This window comes from Eulemur rufifrons, chromosome 8, assembly GCF_041146395.1.
Source record: "Eulemur rufifrons isolate Redbay chromosome 8, OSU_ERuf_1, whole genome shotgun sequence".
Classification (NCBI taxonomy): domain Eukaryota; kingdom Metazoa; phylum Chordata; class Mammalia; order Primates; family Lemuridae; genus Eulemur; species Eulemur rufifrons.
Window position 1 is genome coordinate 115,858,878 of NC_090990.1, and position 21,622 is coordinate 115,880,499.

Sequence of the window (21,622 nt, forward strand, 5' to 3'; positions counted from 1 at the left end):
CCACTGCGCCCGGCCTAATTTATTTTCTGATGTTGAATCTACTTGAATTCTTGTTTTTCCTCCTTACCGACTCCCATGCTTGTTTGTTTTTAAATATTAATACACTGCTGTGTTTGGTTTGCTAATTTTTAGTTTGGGATTTTTGCATCTATGTTCATGAGTAAGGCTGACCTGTAATTTATTTTTCTTGTATTATTCTTGTCTAGTTTGGATATCAAGGTTATATGCTTCTCAGAAAGACTAATAAAGTGTTTCTACTTTTTCAGTTATCTATAAAATTTTAGGTAGGTGTTATAATCAGTTTTCTTGAATGGTTGGTACATCTCACTTGTAAAACCATCTGGGCCAGGTACTTTCTGAGTGCAAAGGTTTTAAATTACTGATCTAACTTCTTTATGGTTTTAGGCATTAGTATACCATTCATACTACATTCTACCACTGGAGTTTTCTATTTTTTATTGGTTCAGTTTCGGAAAGTTGTTTTTCTAAGAATTTTCTCCTAGGTTTTCTAATATTTTGTCACAAAATTATTCCGAATCTCTTCCCTTTTTACACTTGATCTTAGCCAAAAGGCCAAGAAGCAATAAAATCTCTTATCTTTTTAATCTCTGCATCTATATTATGTCCCTTTGTCTCTCTTTTATTTTTGAACAGTCTTACTGTAGATTTGTTAGTCTTTTTAAATAACCAAATTTTGGCTTTAATAAATCCTCTCTATTGGATCTTTCTTTTAATTGCACTAAATTCTGCTCTTTATTATTGCTTACCTTCTACTTTTAGCTTATTCTATTTTTTTTGGAGGGGTTGATTGGCTGTAGGAAATATTTCTCAGAAAATCAAGTAAGCAGACATGTAAAAACTAATGAATGCATTTGGTAAAATGGAGGTTTGTGGTAACCTTGAAAAGTGGTTTCAGCGTGTTGGTGAGGGCAATGCCCTAGGGGAGTGCATTGAGGATAGAACAGAAGATGAGGAAGTAAAGACAATGAACACTGGTATCTTTTCAAGTTTTGTTATAAAAGGGAACAAAGGAACAGGTCTATAGCTACAGGTGTCCATGAGGACAAGTGACAGTTTTTTTTAAAAACATGAGAGCTCTTATAGCACAACCTATTTGAAATTTCAACATGGGAAATCTTTTTAGCCCATCATTCAATTGCAAAGTACTCAGTCACAATTTATTATGCAGCTCACACTTAAGAATTTTTCACTAAATGTTCTTGGAAAGCCTTAATCAGATGATTAGCCACTAATTTCTTTTCCTTCTTCCTCTTTTTCATATGGGTTTAGAGAAGGAAATTGGAAAGAGAAAAGCTAGATTGATCACTAACTTTCAAATTCTATTTATCTGTCGGTAGTTTTTTTCAGACTGAGAATTTCTCAAGCTTAGGAAACGGAGGGATCTCACATAGCGTCACATATAGATGAAATTCAAAACTGTGATTGAACTTCCTATGTTATATATTCTCTGTGGATATGGTAAACGTGTGACAAGTAATTTAAATGCAAATGTTGAAGATAAAGAAATTGGGTTTTAGAAGACCTATTACTTACCATGCAAACTGTTATCAATTTCAATATTTTCAGACATTATGGAATTATTCGTGCTGTAGCTCAGACCAAGAACCATTTGAAGATCTGAGAGATTCAGTCGTGCTGTTAGTTCACCACTTCTATCTCCAACCTACAACCACAAGCATTTATATTTTAGAGTAGTATTTAAAAACAAAGAATGGTGAAGATTAGGTGAAAATGTGAACGTAAAACTGTAAAAAATATAGAGAAATGAAAATAGTTATATTAGAATTATGAGACTGTGAATGGATGAAATGAGTTTTCATTAATAGTTTTTTCAAAGAATGAAGAAAAAGGAAGTTTCTAAAATATCACAATAGGACAGCTAATCATAACTTATTAATTCTTTAGTTCTCTAAACATTAGATTGCTCTTATTTTCTGAGATCATATTAAGTAATAATGTGGTTACCCTGTGACACATTAACTTGGCACATGAATAAAATTTCCTTAGAAGATTTTATTTCCATCTTAAATAATAATAGTTAATACTAATAATAGCCAGCACCAGACATTATGCCAGGCACTTTTATATACATTATCTCTAATCTTCATAACAATTTGCAAGGTAGATATTAGTATTCCCATTTTGCAGATGAGAGAAATGAGACTCAGAAAAGGTTTCCAAACCCAAATAGCAAGTAACAAAACTGTAACAGGAACCAGTCCTTTATTCTAAAAACCATGTTTTTCCTTCAATACCATACTACTGCTCCATGTAGAGATAGGGGTAGAATAGGGCCATATTTTAGTAATGTCCTTCCATTCCCCCATGCCCACCCTTACCTTCCTGTCTTCCTACATCAAGGCCAAGACAAAAATAACTGTGATCTATATCTCAAAATGCTTTGTGGAGTTCTTATGCCAAGAGATATATAATCAAATTTATTATTCAGCCATGTGAACAATCTGGAGAAATAATAGGGTTACCTCCCCATACCACTGATTTGTAAATTACAATAGCACAGATAGCAATTTTTTTTAGTTTCATACCTCTCTTGAAATTTCCAGGTGCTTTTCAGCAAAATGCATTGCTTGGTCATGATTTCCTAGAGCTGTGTATGCATTTCCTAAGCTCCAACATGCTCTCCCTTCACCAATTCTGAAACATAATTCAAAGCTAACATGCAGTTATCTGAAAAGAAGTCTGTGTATAGAATAAAGGCTGTGTAGCAGTAATTAAAGGTATAAACAATGCTTTGTATTTATTTGGGCTTTCATATGAAGAACATACTATTGTGTTACTAGAGACAGAATACTCAGAATACTAAACTCAGAGTCAAGTATTAAAACATGAAAAACATTCTTTCTAAAATATGCAATGAATTATAAAATAATCTCAGGAATAGGTCTTCTAGTCCAATTACCCCATTTTCTTTCCCTAACAGGCTTACCAACTAATCATTTAGTGTGTGTTTGAACAGCAAGAAGGGAGAATTCACTACCTCCTGAGGTAGTATACTTCATTTTGAACAACTGTATCGAAAAGTTCTTTCTCATAGGTAAAAAATCTACCTTCTGGCTGGGCACGGTGGCTCACGCCTTTAATGCTAGCACTCTGGGAGGCCGAGGCAGGAGGATCACTGGAGGTCAGGAGTTCAAAACTAGCCTGAGCAAGAGCAGGACCCCATCTCTACTGAAAATAGAAGGAAATTAGCTGGACAACTAAAAATATATATAGAAAAAATTAGCCAGGCAGGGTGGTGCATGCCTGTAGTCCCAGCTACTCGGGAGGCTGAGGCAGTAGGATCGCTTAAGCCCAGGAGTTTGAGGTTGCTGTGAGCGAGGCTGACGCCACCGCACTCTAGCCTGGACAACAAAGTGAGACTCTGTCTCCCCCCCAAAAAAAAAAAAAAAAATCTACCTTCTACAGCAAACATCATGGACTAAAGGCTGGCAAAGATACACTGTTTTTTCATGTAGGAAAACAAAACAAAATAACTGAATTAGCCACCAACACTTAAAACTCAGAATTTCATATAGGACTCAGTACTTCCACCTTCTCTTGAATAAACAGGAGGATATAGACATAATGGACTCTCTTTCCTGCCTGGCAACAATTATCTGCCCCCTTTCCATTGGTTATCATCTCTAAGTTCACCACAATTCCCACACTGATATACTCAGGTGGACTTCTGTAGAAGCAGTTGAGTTTGTGACCTAGTCAGTGATCTGAGTTCAAGGGCATGTAGAACCAGACTAATCTTCTATCACAGGCTAGCCCTTCAGAAAGTAACATACAAAGGATATTACTGAAACAGGAAATTCCTTAGAAAGGAATTAAAAAGAAAAAAAGGAAACAAAAGGAAGACAAAGCTCTAGAGATTCAATAGTGTCTCTGTATTTTACTTTAGCTACAGTACAAGGATACATAACTTACCTATCATTTAGCTCTTGAGCAATTGCTAAGTGTTTCAAATGATAATCGATGGCCTTTTCATAGTCTTGAAGTAAAGTATATGTGTTTCCAAGACTGTAACAAGACTGTGCTTCCACAGCTCTGTCTTTAAGCTGTCGAGCCAACAGTAGTGTCTTCCTACGAGAAGAAATTAATTTTTACATAATAATCATTTTTAGTTTGGGCTATAATAATCATAAAATAAAACTTTCACTTATCCTCTCTTCTGCATTCTGCTCCCTCTAAATTTGTTTTAGAGCCTATTATCCCATACTTTCTCCTTTACTTTTAGACAAAATGAAAAGATGTTTTTGAAACACAAAAAGCAGATTTAAACTTTTAGAATAAATTTGAGAGTCCTAACAATTAACCAATAACAATTAACCAAAATAAAGGAGTACTGAAACATAACATCAAATGCTTCTAACGATTGACATATTTTTAATATTTAAAAAGACTTTCCCTTTTGTACTGGCTATAATTCACAAAGAAGGTTTTGTCCACACATCTGTTTTCAATCATACTGCTTTACATTTTATTCAAGTATAAAATACTTAGGTAAAATTCTTACATATAGGCCATTAGTCACTAATTCATGAAAAATACTGAATACTACACTTACACATTACTCAAATTCTAACACTTGTACTATCGTCAGTGAGAAGCTAGTGTAGCAGTTAAGAGCATGAATCCTGGAGCTAGACTGTCTGGGTTCAAATCCCAACTTTGCTTATTACTATTTATGTAAAATGGGGGAAACAGCTCACAGGATTTTTGTAAGGATTAAATGGATTACTATATATATAAAGTGCTTAGAATGGCATTTTGTGCAGAGTAGATGCTACATAAATGTCAATGCAATTTTGTTAATATTACCAGTGCTTAAACCTACAGATGATTTAGGATCCAAGAATTTAAATGACTCTTTCCCATAATTTCTGCCAAATAATATAATTACTTCATATCATTTATAACTATATAAAAAATGACTACATGGTAATATGATAGATTTTTTTAAGCAAACAAATCTGAAGTTATAATATTTAATAATGATGATACCTTCAAAGCTTCAAAGCTATCACCTTGGGAGGCTGCTCACTTATTTTATTCTAATGTTGCCTGTCCTCCCAAACATTTTTGCAAGACTTTTGGAATTGCCTTTAGATCCTGTGGCACAGCCCCTTCCAGCACACCATTATTCTTTGATTTGTAAATGATCAGAAATCATTCTGAGGCCGGGCGCGGTGGCTCACGCCTGTAATCCTAGCACTCTGGGAGGCCGAGGTGGGCGGATCGTTTGAGCTCAGGAGTTCGAGACCAGCCTGAGCAAGAGCGAGACCCCATCTCTACTAAAAATAGAAAGAAATTATATGGACAGCTAAAAATATATATAGAAAAAAATTAGCCGGGCATGGTGGTGCATGCCTGTAGTCCCAGCTACTCGGGAGGCTGAGACAGGAGGATTGCTTGAGCCCAGGAGTTTGAGGTTGCTGTGAGCTAGGCTGACGCCATGGCACTCACTCTAGCCTGGGCAACAGAGTGAGACTCTGTCTCAAAAAAAAAAAAAAAAAAAAAAAAAAAAAGAAATCATTCTGGAGCCAAACTCAATTACTACAGTGGGTTTACCACACTACTGCTTTGTATCCTGAAGGATAGGGACCTAAAATATTAGGTTAGCTTTCTTGTCTGGCCCTGAAAACAATTCCAAAGGAGAGTTCCAAAAATATCTCTGACCCATAATTTGGAATATATGTAAAGCTCTGAGTTCTAGTCTGCTTGTTGGGGGCGGGGAAAGTAATTTCATTACTCTATACTCAATGCTTCTGTAGTCAGATAGCCACCATCTGCTTTATAACAAACTTTTAAGTATTTAATACAGGTACACCATTTAATAATTAAGACTTTACTGTATCCTTTGGCTTTAAAATATAAGAAACTTGTATATTTAAAATCAAAATATATACTTTTCACATAGAGATATATTTGTGAGAATATTTCATATCCAACTGACAAATATTAACCATTAGTCAATGTTTAAAGAAAGGTAGGATGCCATTCAATTTTTTAGATGGACCTAAAACAATGTTACCTTTTTTTAAGATGACAAACTGTCCAGAACTCTTTCACTTTTGATTCTTTAATAATAAATTACAAATCAGTCACTGTGTCTTTTGTTTAGTCAAACTGGCTTCTGCCTGAGGTCTACTGGGCCTTCAGTCCCCACTAACTAGAAAAAACTCTGAACGATCTACAAAGAACAGACCAGGTAACTTGAAGCAGTCTAAACTTTGCTATCATCTGTGTTTCAAACCTACTGATAGGTTAGAAACATCCTGCCACAGTAGAAGCTGGGATTGCCACCTCCTCAGGTAAGTGAATGCTGTCTCAGCTCATAGTGATAGTCAAAGTCGGGCAAAAAGAAGAGGAGAGGAGAATTGCTCAGTAAGAGGGTGGGATGGTAGGGAAAAAATTCAGCAATCACTAGTAGAGACTATAAATATTTTTGTTACCAGGCTTTCTTTTGGCTTCTCTTCTAACCCGTAATTGGGTGAAATAAGGCACATACACATAAACACCACACATGCTAAAACAGGTTTAAAACAATTTCATTTAAACACAATTTAAAATTTAAAAACAGTTTTAAAGAGAAAAACTAATAAAAATAGAAAGGGGTCATACTACTGCTACTAAATCTTAGGTACAATAATATTTATTGAGCACTGTGTGTTAGGTACTATGCTAAGTGCTTAATATTAACTATACTCTTTCATTCAATCCTCATAATAATCTGAAAAAGGTATTGATATCTTCCGTTACAGATGAGGAAACAGGCTTACAAGCCCACAGTCCTGCCACTAGCATGTAGCAACCAGGTTTTAAACCCAAAGCCTATGATTTAAGAGGATTACATAACTACTCATTTTACATTTATCTACGAAAATATTAGACTAACTTGTAGTATTCAGAGGCAGTTTCAAATTCACCAAGAAATATATATGCATTTCCAAGGTTGCTATATGCTCTTCTTTCAGCTGCTTTATCTCCAAATTCTTTTGCAATAAGGAGCCGCTGAAACAGAAAATTATAATTAGATGCAGCCAAATAAAACTGAAGAATGACCTGATCACTGTCCAGTACTTTGATGGAGGAAATGATCTGGCTCCAAGGCCTTCCACCGTACCTGCTCATGTGCTATCACTGCATCCCTGAAGTTTCCCAGGAGGTAATGTGTGTTTCCAAGATTTCCAAAGGCACGTCCTTGGGCTGCTCGGTCACCCAGAGCAGTCACTAAGGATAGGTTTTCCCTAAGTGGTAACAAAAAGTGATTTAAAAAAAAAAAAAAAGTTTGGAAAATATTTTTATTTATTTGATTTACAGATCTAATTATTTTTATAAGAAAAATTTTTAGTGAGTTTACAGTCATAATGTGCAACATTTTAAAGATACATCTGTGATGAAAGGCAATTATAGGAAATGGCTGGGAACACTTTACCGAACCATTCGGATAAGGTTTCTGCACAGAGTGAAGGACAGAGTTAACCTTGGAACCCCTGTGGCTGAGAAGTTCTATGAAATTCTGTTGCTAAAAAGACTAGATTTACTCTGAATACCTTACAATTGATATTTCTTGTTTTTGCCACTAAGTGGCACTGGTCTGCAGTTTAAATGAAAGCTGCAGATTACTACTAATACAACACTATAACATTTAAGCAACTGAATTGCAGGTTTATTTTCCTAGTCCACGATTTAAAAACCTTTTCCAGACTTAAAAACTTACTACTGGATAAAGAATGTATAGTAGATCCACAGCTTAGGTGGGCCCACACGACCTTGTCAGCCCCTACTCACTCATAAAAATCCACAGCCGCCTGCAGAGCGTTTCTCATTTCTTCCGGAAATTCTCCTCCATCCTGGGGACCAGGGCAGCCAAAACTTTTCCCTTTGGCATGATACACATTTCCAAGATTGTAAAGTGCTCTTGCTTCTCCCACCTAGATAAAGATACAGCAAAGTTTACGTTTTGAAATCAGATGCCAGGTAATTATAATGCTTATCACATATATTTGTAATATACTTGATATTATGGTTAAGGGAAAGAAGTTTTTACACTGGCTATTCACATAGAACCAAAGAAATACTTACTTATGAAAGAAGGACCTCTCACTATTTCCTTTTTTCTCTATTTTAAAATTTTTATTATGTTTTTTCTTTTACTTCTATTTGTTTATGAATATTTTCTTTTTGGTATTAACTTTTAGATAAACTACAGAATAATTAAATAGTATTAAAATACAAAGCAATTTCAATGAAAACATTTGGCATACTATCTAATGTTTCCATATTACCTTGTCATTAAGCTCTCTAGAAATATCTAGGTGTCGCTGACAACAAACGATAGCTTCATCAAAATTCCCAAGAACTTTTAAGGTGTTTCCCAGATTACCACTAGCTTTGGCTTCCCCCAACTGGTCTCCAATAGTCCTGGGGTAAAAAAAACCAAATGGTGTTAAAATACAAAGCAGCCAGAGTACAGTTTTCCTAGAGGACAAACTGACATGCTCAAAGTTAAGAAAGACCCATGAGCCTTGAAACCTACTTTAAATACAAATTTAAAACTTACATTTCTGTCTTTAATTAGTTTTCATCCGTTTAGTTAAACTCCAGGGCCATTTCACTACTATCATTCAATTAAACTCCATATTCAGCCTAAAGATTAGTTTTAAAAAAGTGATGCTACTGAACTAGAACTTATTAATTATATTAAGTTAGTTGTTTCTAATTGAATACAAATACTTTTTAAAGTAACAGCCAATTTAGGGAGAAAGAATATTAAAAAGCTTAAATTAATTACCTTGCAAGAGTTAAATCATGATGGTGGTATTCTAATGCTTTGGCATAATCGTGCAAATAGAAATAAGCATTGCCAAGCTGGCTGTAAATAGCACTAAGTGTTTTTAGGTCTTCAGTTCCAACTTGAACTGCAGCTTCAAAGAACGACACACCTGCGCGGCAGTCTCCTGATTTACACAGACGTTCCCCTTCCAAGGCCAGCTCTAGGCAAGAAGCTTCCATTCTACAAAATTATATAGCACAGACATTCACAACATAACATTACAACTGCATCACAGTGTTTTTAACTTTCAGTAATATAATTTAAATGTGGACTATGTGGCTACGCTTGTTCAGAACAGCTGCCTCTATAATTGAAGTCTATACACATTATTGATAAAACAGTAAACAGTTATTTGTAGCTGAGAGATCTGTTATGTAGGATAGCTAGATATCTTTAAGTGGAGCTCATTTTAATTTGCCCATCCAGAGCAACTCACTTTACTAGTTAAAGAATCTAAAGCCATATATCCCATACTATTCTCAGTTGTGGCAGACCTATCTATGAACTTTCTGAGAGTTTGGAGAGAACAAGGAGTATCTGGGAAAGTGAGGTCCTATACGATTAATACTATTCCCTATCCAGGTATCCATCTGTCCATCAATCCCTCCCACCATCCTTCCATCCCCCTCTCTCTCCCTTTCTCTGTCTCATACACAGAATACACACATACAACATAACTCACTCTCCTTCCTCTTCTTACCACCAAATGACAATCTACACCCTAGAAAAATAGAGGAAGAATGTATCTTGATCTAGAGAACACATTTTCAAAAGAGAATTGTCAAGAAACTTTAAGTTAGAAAGCAATGATTCAAAGATTGGGAGAAATTGTAATTCTCAAAGTTTGTCCTTGAATTGAAAAAGCCAGAAGAATTAAGTTAGTGTAAATGTATCTGGGAGAATAAACAAACACTTTGGGTTGAAATCCTAAACTCCAGGTGGCGCCCTTCACCAAAGTTGCTGCTGTGTTTCTTCAGCATCTTCATGATTTCTGCCTTGTCTGTATTTACCTATTAACTTAATGTATTTCTACAGTTTGGCATATTTCCTTTAAATTGGCACACTATATTTAACTTGTCATAAAAAAAAAATCTAGCTTCATCTGAATCAGTATCTATAAAACTGTGAATTCGATGATACTTATATTTTCTAATACACATTATGTAAATACGTAATTATTAAAATTTAAGAGTAAAATCACTTATGTACCACCAGTGATATACATATCACCCTTTGAAAAATTCTTTTTTTTTTTTTTTTTTTGAGACAGAGTCTCGCTCTGTTGCCCAGGCTAGAGTGGCGTCAGCCTAGCTCACAGCAACCTCAAACTCCTGGGCTCAAGTGATCCTACTGCCTCAGCCTCCCGAGTAGCTGGGACTACAGGCATGTGCCACCATGCCCAGCTAATTTTTTCTATATATATTTTTAGTTGTCCAGATAATTTCTTTCTATTTTAGTACAGACAGGGTCTCGCTCTTGCTCAAGCTGGTCTTGAACTCCTGACCTCGAGCGGTCCTCCCAAGCTCATCAAACATTTTAATGTTTGGAATGGCACTAAATTACTCCTTATTAGAATTAGCTCTGAGCCACTCTAACAGAGCAGTAGGTCTTAACGCTAGCTTTACAATAGCGGAGCACATATGGAACACTTGTAAAACTCAACGCTGAGTCCCAATTGTGGGTGAGGTCAAGTCCCCAAGTAATTTTAACATACAAGCTGGGGTTGAGAATCACTGCTTTTATAAGAAATGTGAATTAAACTACCACTCACCCTAATATCATTCAAATATGATTATGCTTTGTGTATCTAGTAACAGGTGAATTAATGTTTCCTCAGGTGCTCTGTCTATGAAATGTCAAAATTTCTTAGGGTCATAAATTAAAATGGGATTATAAAGTGGAAAATAAATCTGATTAGGCTAAAAGAAAAGTCTGGACTAAGATTAACAAAGCCAATTATAAAGATTCAAAGCAGACTTCTGGTTCGGAACAAGCAGATTTATGTAGTTAACTCTAATAGGTAATTTTCAAATTTTATATGCAGGTATCTTTTTTTATAATTCAAGTGATTTAGCCAATGGCAACAACTTGCTCATAGACTAGTGACTTCACCTTCATTTTACCAATCTATGCAAAATAATGCAAGTAAACCTCCATTTAACATTTTGCTTCAACATTAGACCAACCCAGTTAGATATAGGAGGAAAGATCATGGAAAGATAAATGAGTTAAATCAGAAACCTTAAATTGCCATATTTATTTATATGTCATTTTACAATTAATAAAGCCTAGTTTTGTCTTTCACAAGTGAAAACTGCCCTCTAGAACAGTATTTTTGAAAACAAGAGATTTCATAAAAGAAAAAAGGTTAAGAGTATTTCTGTTTAAGATTTTATGAGGTTACTATCATTGTGTGTAAAGAGAAGTAAGCAAAAGATTGATATGTAAAAATGTGATTTTATTTTTTAAATTTTTTTTTCAGTAAAGATAAGGGTCTTGCTATGTTGCCCAGGCTGGTCTCAAAGTCCTGGCCTCAAGTGATCCTCCTGCCTCGGCCTCCCAAAGTTCTAGGATTATAGACATGAGCCACTACACCAGGCCAAAATGTGATTTTTATTAAAAGGTTCTTTTGCTGAATGAGGTACCTAAACTAGTTATCTTTGTATAAAAACTGAAGCTAATGAATTTCTAAGAATTATCATAGAAAAAAATTAGAAAAGAGTTTTATGTATAAAATATAATACTTTTCCTATTAAAAATGTTTAATTTGGCCAGGCATAGTGGTTCCCATCTGTGATCCTAGCACTGTGGGGGGCCGAGGTGGGAGGACTGCTTGAGGTCAGGAGTTTGAACTAGCCTGAGCAAAAGCAAAACCCTGTCTCTATTAAAAACAGAAAAATGAGCCAGGCATGGTGATGTGCACGTGTAGCCCCAGCTACTTGGGAGGCTGAGGTAGAAGAATCTCACAAGCCCAGGAGTTTGAGGTTGAAGTGAGCTGTGATGACGCCACTGCACTCTAGCCCGGGCAACTCAGCAAGACTCTGTTAAATAAATACATATATACATACATACATACATACAATTTAAGCATTCTAATTATGTAAAAAAAAAAGATACATCAAGCATTTTCACTGCTAGGAATTGATCTTAAGGGTATACATACACAAATGCAAGAAGATATATATGAAAGGAAATTCACAGAAGCAAAAAACCACAAATAAATTAAATGTCCACCAATAGAATACTGGTTAAAAAAATACATGCCACCACCACACAACGGAACACTGATGATGGCACAATTTCACTGAGGGAACGGTAGGGAAATAGTCACACATGGCAGCACCATCAGTTCAGGATGATTTGGGTTGTCAGCCAGGAAATTAGGGATGAGGCAGAACTGGCTATCCATGTGTATAACATTTAAAAATTAGAAGTTTATAAGAGCTTGCATATATTCATTGAAGCAGAGAAGTGTCTTCAAATATGTATCTTCACCACAAATATTTGAACTTCTGGATTTAAACTTATATAATGTTATACTGGGACCTTATATCTAAATGATGTGGCATCCAACAAAACTTAGCTATAGGCTGCATGGGTGTCATAAGTGTTACACATTTTTAAAAAGGCATTTTACATATTGTCATTAGAAACAGTGATAGCAATCTGGAACCCTGCTTGCTACATAGCTGTCCTCAAAATCCACAAAATGACAGCGCCCTATAGGAGAACTACCCTAGAAAAGTCATTTTAGTAACTAATGCGTGAAATACCAAAGTCTAAAACTCTAGTATTATGATTAATTCTGAGATGGCTCCTATATATTTTATTAGAAACTAAATCAATATTTTGGCCAAATCTCCAACACCTCAATCAAATATATGTAATCGTAAAATAGGGCAGGATGGTTTATAAATGTTTTAGAAGATCATTAAATAGTAACAGAGAAAGTAATTTCATATCCCCTCTCTTGCTATAAGAGAATAGAATTACTTCATTTGTTTGCCAGTTGGGTTGAAAACAAAGAACATATCCAAATGTAGAAGACACACCAGGAAAATACCTCTCCATTAAATCCATCCCATATACAAAGTTTCTTTTATTCTTCCTAATAGACTGCCTATCTAGTTGTATAATCAAAGTGTATTTCTAAAAACTATAAACACAGTACCACTATCCTTTACTGAAATGTGTTCATTTTTGCTAACAGAATGAACATCTTGGCTCTAATTTCTCCTTTTTTGCACAAACTCATGCCATTTAAATTTGTTTTAATTTTTAAAAATTTTAACAAACTTTTCTTCCACATTAGATTTTGACCTTTACTATTACCTTCTTTATCTCCTTAATTTTGGTTTCTTGTATTCATAGTGTATCAGTGAATGCAAAAGAAGATTAAAACCTTGATGCTACATCATTAAAGATCATCATTAAAGGATTTAATAACACCAATTATATCCACATCTGACTCTCCCTTCAAAGGGCCTTTACATACTATTTTAGAATAAATGATGGGGTTCAGGACTTCAGATCCAAAACAAGAGTACTCTCCATCTTCTGTGGCTGTGGAATCTCCTTTTCCAACCTTTCGTAAGCCCTAGCTCCACCTTCTATGTATTCTAATTGGGCATGGACCTTCTCCAACCCCCATAAACAATTTTCATCCATTCAGTTTACCACATATACCTAGCTATTCTAGTTTATTTTGTAAAAGAAAAATAGCACAAAATTATCCTGATTTAAATTTTATTAATGTATGGTGACTGGCTTTAAAATTGATTTTTACCTTTATCAAATTTAATTTGAAAATAACCCTCTGAGATAGGAATTATTACAGAAAGGGAAACTGATGCTTAGACAGTTTAATTGACCTGCTTACGGTCATGCAGCGGCAAAGCCGAGATATGAAATCCTGTCTCTGTCTCCAGACCCAGTGTTCTTTCCACTACTCCATGTTACTTCACACTATTCTTCAGGAAAGCACATTATTAACAATACATTGATGTAGGAAAATTAAAGAATTCAACACCAAAACTGTATTCCTTTACAACTTAATGTACAATACTCTAACTTTTACGATATTAAAATACTGAAATGATTATTCATAGTAACAAATATGCACAAGGACATTTCCCAAAGAGATATAAAACTAGGGAAACTAGTGTAATGAACCCAATATATCCATCTTTCAACTTCAATAATTACCAGTATGATATTATCAATGTTTCATCTCTCTTCCCATCCTCACTCTTTCAACCCCAGATTATTCTCAAGTACCTTCCAGAAAGTATATGTAAATTTGCAAATATCTGTAAATATTTTAGTATGTATCTCTAAAAGATGAGTCTTTAAAAAAAAACATAATCACAATACCAGTATCACACCTAAAAAATTAATAATTCCTTAAAATCAATCATATAGTTCTTTGTTTTTGGGGGTTTTTTTTTTTTTTTTTTGAGACAGTCCCGCTCTGTTGCCTGGGCTAAAGGGCCATGGCATCAGCCTAGCTCACAGCAACCTCAAACTCCTGGGCTCAAGCAATCCTCCTGCCTCAGCCTCCCAAGTAGCTGGGACTACAGGCATGCGCCACCATGCCTGGCTAAATTTTTTCTGTATATATTTTTAGTTGTCCATATAATTTCTTTCTATTTTTAGTAGAGACGGGTCTCACTCTTGCTCAGGCTGGTCTTGAACTCCTGAGCTCAAACAATCCTCCCGCCTGGGCCTCCCAGAGTGCTAGGATTACAGGCGTGAGCCACGCGCCTGGCCTAATCATATAGTTTTTTAAAAGCTTGGAAATGAACTCCATTTTGCTAATCAGTCTCCACCTTTGGAAATAGGTGCAAAATATTTCATAAAGCATTCTGATGTCCCTCAGAAGTTTCCTTAGTGGCCAAAGAAATATTCCATTTCAAAATTATAAACTCATTGTGCAGTAGAAGCCCCTCCTGATATAGATGAGGACCTCCATAATGAAAGAATCAGATGGATAAAACATTACATGCTAAGTATGTACTAGAATAGAATAGTAACTTACACTAGGCTCTGACCTAACATAAAGGGTTCAAATCATTACCTCCAATTATACAACAATCCAATCAATATACAGAGTGCTGATCTTAGAGCACTGATAAAGCCAGGAATTTGTTTGGTGTGTTCCTACTAAAGACAGGTACAGATTTTTTAAGTTTCCCTTGGTGAAGTCCCATAGCAATGTGCAACCATGTTTGACCTATCCTGTATCTTGGAAGACAGATAAGCATCTTATTAGGTTCATATGATGGTTATATCCAATGGTGTTCAATGGACATATGTGCTAGACAACACGCTAAGCATATGGTTGCTCCGAGGAGCTTATGGTCAAAGGGGGAGGCAAAGAGGAAGAGACAGCTATAAAAATAGACGCACTGAATTTTAATATAGTTGGTGCTAAGAAAGAGATATGCACAGGATGTAACATGAGCAAAGAGAAGGCACATGGCCAAAACTGTGTAGTTTAGAAATGGTTTCCAGGAGGAGATAATCTCTGATCTGAATCTTAGATATTGAGTAGAATTAGCTAAAACAAAGAAAGTGGGAAGGGCATTCAAGTCATAGGGTGCAGCATGAGCAAAGGTACTGAGACATAAAATAGTGTGACGTGTGCAGGGAACCAGAGCTCAAAGTGCAAGGTGGGCCGGGCGCGGTGGCTCACGCCTGTAATCCTAGCACTCTGGGAGGCCGAGGTGGGTGGATCGTTTGAGCTCAGGAGTTCGAGACCAGCCTGAGCAAGAGACCCCATCTCTACTAAAAATAGAAAGAAATTATATGGACAGCTAAAAATATATATAGAAAAAATTAGCCGGGCATGGTGGTGCATGCCTGTAGTCCCAGCTACTCGGGAGGCTGAGACAGGAGGATCGCTTGAGCTCAGGAGTTTGAGGTTGCTGTGAGCTAGGCTGATGCCACGGCACTCACTCTAGCCTGGGCAACAGAGTGAGACTCTGTCTCAAAAAAAAAAAAAAAAAAAAAAAGTGCAAGGTGAAGAAAAACAGGAAGTAAGGTCGAAGGAATAGGCAGAAGCCAGATAGTGGAAGATCATGAGTACTAAGTTCAGCTTGGTTCTGCCCCACAGGTGACCAGGAGCCACCACAGGTATTAAGCAGAGAGGGTGCATGGTTAGCACTGGGTTTTTAGACTGAGCCCTCCAGTGGCAAATTGAAGAGAGAGATTACAAGAGGATAAGAATGAAGAATGGAGGGAGTCTGGAGGGAAGATCCTGGGGATCTCAACCATAGCAGTGGTGAGGGGGATACAGACGAGTAGATGAATGTGAGAAACAGGAGATGAGACTGGCAGTACTTCATGCTGGATACAGAGAGTAAGAAAGGAAGAAAGTATATAAAATAACTCTCAGGTTTCCAGAAATATGGTCTAAAGCAGTGGTCCCCAACCTTTTTGGAACCAGGGACTGGTTTCATGGAAAACAAATTTTCCACCCCAGGGTAGATGGGGGTGTCTGGGGGGGTTGGGCGGTGGAACTCAGGCAGTGTGATGAGGAACAGGGGGAGCAGCTGTAAACACAGATGAAGCTTCCCTCCTATGCCTGCTGCTCACCTCCTGCTGTGCCCCCCGCCTCCTTGCTCTGTGCCCCAGTCCCTAACAGACCACAGACCGGCCGGGGGGGTTGGAGACCACAGGTCTAAAGGATAGGATGAGGGCATTTCATATATTAAAAGCTCATCTTAATCATGCTGAATATCTTCAATTTTCTTTTATTTGAAACTGTTTTTAATAGAAATGTCCTCACCTTACCTATATTAACTTCCTTAGCATGAACCTTCCTAACATGAACCATCTACTCCACAAGACAATAAATCTCCTATTTCCTAAATATGTTAAGACATTTAAAATTTGGTAGAAAACACCATCAATTCAGAGATTTGAATTCTACTCATTGCCACAAAATTCTGATGTTTATCTAATAATTAACTTGTAACAGTTTTGATGAAGAATCTATCATCTAATTACCTTACTAAATAATTATAATATTTAGGTTTGTGTTTATTTTATGGTTAGTACAATGACCAGAACTTCCAGAATAAATATTACATAATATTCACGGCGCAGATACCCTTGCTTTATTCCTAGTTATATTAGAAATGTCATTAATATTTTATCACTAAACATTAAACTGGCTATTGGTTTATCCCATTTAGAAAGTACCCAACTGTTCCAACTTTATGGAAAACCCATTTCTTTAAAAAGCTCACTCATGGGGGCTGAGCTCTGAGTGTGGGTGGGGCAGACTACATGCTCTTGGGGACTGTTACTGGGTGCCTGGTGTTATCAGGTGACACTGACCTAAGCAGCTGGTCTGGCCGAGTGCAATAGGAGGGAGGGTCTGTATGTGGCCCTCCAGGAGCATAGAATGGGAGCCTGGCTCGCGCCTGGGGGCGGGAGGAATGGCAGGTAATGGCATCCTGGCATTCCAGGTCATCCGAGGAACAGAGGGTGAAGTCTGAGAGGCAAAGGAACCTGAGGGGTTTGAGGAATGGAGGGTACAACGATGTAGAGGCACAGAGGGTGATGAGGTGGGCAGGGCCAGGGGATGGGGCTTTGTACTTGGTGCTCTAGGCCTCAAGGTGCAGGAGGGTTAAAGCCTAGGAGTTCTAGGGTAAGTATGTTTATATCCTAAAGAGCAGCTTTCTGGAAACCCTGGGCTCTGCCTCCCCCACCCTGCCTGTGTGGCTTTTGGGGGAGTTGTGTCACCATTACAGGCCTCCTTTCTCTCCTTGTTGGATCGAGGGGTCTATTCAACCCACATTTTTTTAAAAATTTGCATTAGCTGCCAACATTTCAGAATTTGGAGGTATCACATTAAAGATACAAGATTTCCTGTGCTGTCCTGAAAAATCCTGTACCTTCATTCTGCCCAGCAGCAGTTACTTTGAGCTGAACTGTTGCTATAACTTCCTGGCCATTTTCATTCCTTACCTGCTGTAGGTGTCTGATTTGGATCCTGATCTAGATTCAGTGGAGAGCAACCCTCCCCCCAATACACACACACACACACACACACACACACACAGGTACAAGGTATTAGATAAGGTATTGCCAAATGGAGTGTTGAGCTTGTGAAAGATACTTGTGGATACAGAACACCACTGGTCCCCACAATCTGCAACCTTCCACCTGGAATGTAGACAGTCCATTTGGGCATCCAAGACAATGCTATAAATCCTACAGGAGCCAGGCCATTTCACTAGGGCTACATGAAGCCTGTGAGAGAATGTAGGTGTCCTTCCTCAGTCTGACTTGCTTTCAGGAGTAGGCTAGGGATGACTAAACCACTACTTCATGTAAAGATGTGGCCTCATTTATTAAATCAGCAAAACACCACAAAACATGTCATTAGGCACTAAGCTTAAAAATGACATTTCTTTTGGATAATGCTTTTTTGTATTTTAAGAATCCTGGATTTATATTAATATGGATTAAGTAAATATTTAAGAGAGTTATAATGGTCATGAAATAAAATTTCCTTTAAAAATAAGAAAATAAAAGCTGGGTGCAGTGGCACACACCTGTATTCCCAGCTACCCAGGAAGCTGAGGCAGGAGGATCGCTGAAGCCCAGGAGTTCAAGACCACCCTGGGCAATATACCAGGGCCTTGTCTCTAATAAAACATAATTAAAAAAAGAGAAAAAACGAAAATGAAAAATATACAGAAAAGTGAGAAGAGAATCAAAACAACGCACTAGAAAAAAATCCAAAAAAATTAAAAGTTCATTTATAAAAGATCACCATTTAAAAATTATAATGCAAAATTAGGTCCTTCAGCTGACCACATTAAAAAAGCCCATCTTTTACCCCCAAAGATTTTGAAATATTAATATATTCCATTTATATATTTGCATTATATAAAAAATAAAGTATTCATAAACTCAGAGAACATTCATAAACAAACAACAGTACATAATTGGTCTCTACTTAACCATCTTCCTATAGAAAGGACACAAAAACTTAGAACCACAACAAAAAGAAAACATTGTCTATAGGAGATACTATGGCTGGTATACTTTGAATATTTTCAATTGAAATTTGAAATGGTCAGAGTTAAATACATTTTAAAATAGGGATTAAAAGTCACCCACTAAGAAAGCAGTAGTCTTACCTGTAACGAACATGAAAAGAATGGTCTTCCCTCATGTTTATCAAATTTTCCTCCATCGAGTCATACTAAAAGCTGAGTAAAATATGAAATTATTTTATTTTGTGCCAATCCAGTTCTTTACAATGTAGAATTGTTTGCAGAACATTGTCCAGTTAGTATATTAATGAGTTGGTGTTAATACATCCTAAGCTCCTGCTTCTTCTTTATTAATAATGAAAGGAGGTCAATGTCAGACAGCTTAAAGGTTCAAAATGTATCCCAAATCCTTGCATCTCTGGCCCTTTCAGCAGCACTTCAGCAACATTTCTGCAAAAGGAATACAAGATGCTTTGCTTGAAGTCCTAGATTTTCAAAGAATAACCTACAGTAACCCTGAGCTGTACATAATCACAAGCTAACTCCACAGACTGCTGTCATGTCAATCACTACAGAACACAGCAGAGGGCTTAACTGTCATCGCGGAGCTTCTAAATAAGGATGTGAACATACGAGATCTATTTGAGAACTGCACTTAAGTTTAATTTTTTAAATTGGTTTGTAATATAATGCTTTTATATAATATTTCCTATTATAAATAATAGCAGAATGGTATGTATCATATTAGTATCTAAAAACAAAACTGATACTTTGAACTTTTAAAAACTGCTATTACCAAATCAAATGAAAATTCAATATTTGAAATTATACACTCTGTAAATTTATTTCTTCAAAGAAGGTATCACACTGACAATTAAGGTATATTTATATTCATTTGCTCTCAAAGTATATTCTACTTAAGCTCTTCAAGCTTTAAAATGTTTTTATTAATATTGAGAGGGTACAAAAGAAATTTAGTAAATATGTGTATGGTAAAAAGAATGACACAATAAACATTTATATAATACCACCCAGTTTAAGATAAATAACATTATACCACTACCTTTGAAGACTCCTGGGTGCCTCAACCTAAACCATCTCTTTCCTTTCCCCTCTAAGGTGATCGCTGAACTGAATTTTGTTCATTATTCCCTTGCTTGTCTTTACAACTTTACCACAGATGTCTTTACCACAAATGTCTGCATAGTCCTAAATAATATATCATTTAGTTTTGTATGGTTTTGCTCAACATGTTTCTGCAATTCATCTCAATTGTTACACATAGCTACAATTGGCTGTATTGTTGTATCACAATCCATTGTATACCAAACATATTTTTCATTCTGCTTTTAATGGGCATTTGGGTTGTAGCTTTTTGGATTACTGTTACTAAAAGTACTAGTATGAACACTGATATTAACTCAATGTGCTAGCTAAGCAGTAGAGCAGATATAGTTAAAGAGAGAATGATAAACAGATAAAGAGATTAAAAAATACGAAACAGTTCAGAGCAAAGGTGGACAAAATGAGAAGCTCTAAAACAGATCTAAGAGGAGGACCAGAAGGAAAAATACAGGAGTAAAGGCAAAATCTTCAGTGATAAAGACTGAGAATTTTTCAGAATTGCAGAAATGCAAATTGAAGAAGCACATTAAGCCTTAAATAGGATAAATAAAAATGAATCCATACTCAGATATATCACAGAGAAACTACAGCACATCAGATATAAACTATAACCTCTGACATAACAGTTGAGAGAAACAAATAAGATATATATATATATCTGAGATAAATTAATAGATACATAATCATAAATTCCTGGAATCTTAATGTTATAAACAACCCTACAGGTCAGTTAGTCTAACATTTTACTACAGCATTCCCAGTTAGGTTATAAAGCAGCTAATCCTAATTCTGAATAGTCCTATTAGAAAGTTGTTCCATACTTTGAGCAATCTTTCCATTTCTACCCATTTGTCCAGGTTCTTTCTGCAGCCATATACACTAAACTCTAATTCCTCTTCCATATAACATCCTTTTAAGTATTTCAGCTAACACAAACCAGACTCTAAATAATTAACACCCACTACTTTGTTAATTAAGTACAGTTAGAGGTTAGTAGAGAACAGAGCAGTAAGGTGAGAGGGAGGAAGGTAGAAAGAAGCAGCCTTGGGAATACTGACAAAGCTTCCAAGAGGAAATGAAGTTTTCATATTAATAATCAGTTTGGCATGTAAGAGTCACAAAATATTAATCCTCTTATCCTTTCCCTTGGCCAATCTTCTTGTTGTTTTGCTTTTGTTATTTTGGTTTTTTTTTTTTTTTAGAGATGGGATCTCGCTATGTCACCCAGGCTGGAATGCAGTGGCTAGTCACATTACCATCATAGCTCACTGTAGCCTCGAACTCCTGGTCTCAAGCAATCCTCCTGCCTCAGCCTCCCTGGTAGCTGGAACCACAGGTATGTGCCACCATACCTAGCTAGAAAGCAGTATCTGAAGAAAGGATGAAAAAGATACGTAGATGCTATTAATACAGCAAATCTTCTTATTTTCTTTTGTAAAGGGAATTAGTGTAGATATTCACAGCAATAGCCCTGAAGTGCATTTAGAGTACACAGCAGCTAAACTGGCAACCAAATTGTCTTCCATTATCCACTACGAAGTTTAGGCTGTTATTTCTAAAATGGGACAGATGGAGAGGTATTAGAATTAATTTAACTTAGAATGAGATTAAATTACAG

General features: G+C 36.3%; 1 protein-coding gene across 1 annotated transcript in view; it reads right to left on the minus strand.

Moving 5' to 3' along the window:
* The window catches only part of GPSM2 (G protein signaling modulator 2), a 37,822-nt gene extending 18,743 nt beyond the window's left edge, over positions 1-19,079 (minus strand). Inside the window, exons 1-9 of the mRNA XM_069479062.1 lie at positions 19,024-19,079; positions 8,825-9,046; positions 8,319-8,454; positions 7,822-7,964; positions 7,154-7,277; positions 6,926-7,041; positions 3,955-4,110; positions 2,568-2,676; positions 1,555-1,684 (exon numbers count right to left, since the gene is read on the minus strand). Coding sequence (XP_069335163.1) covers positions 1,555-1,684; positions 2,568-2,676; positions 3,955-4,110; positions 6,926-7,041; positions 7,154-7,277; positions 7,822-7,964; positions 8,319-8,454; positions 8,825-9,046; positions 19,024-19,079 — 1,192 coding nt within the window. The remainder of the gene's footprint in view (positions 1-1,554; positions 1,685-2,567; positions 2,677-3,954; positions 4,111-6,925; positions 7,042-7,153; positions 7,278-7,821; positions 7,965-8,318; positions 8,455-8,824; positions 9,047-19,023) is intronic.
* Positions 19,080-21,622: the final 2,543 nt, after the last annotated feature.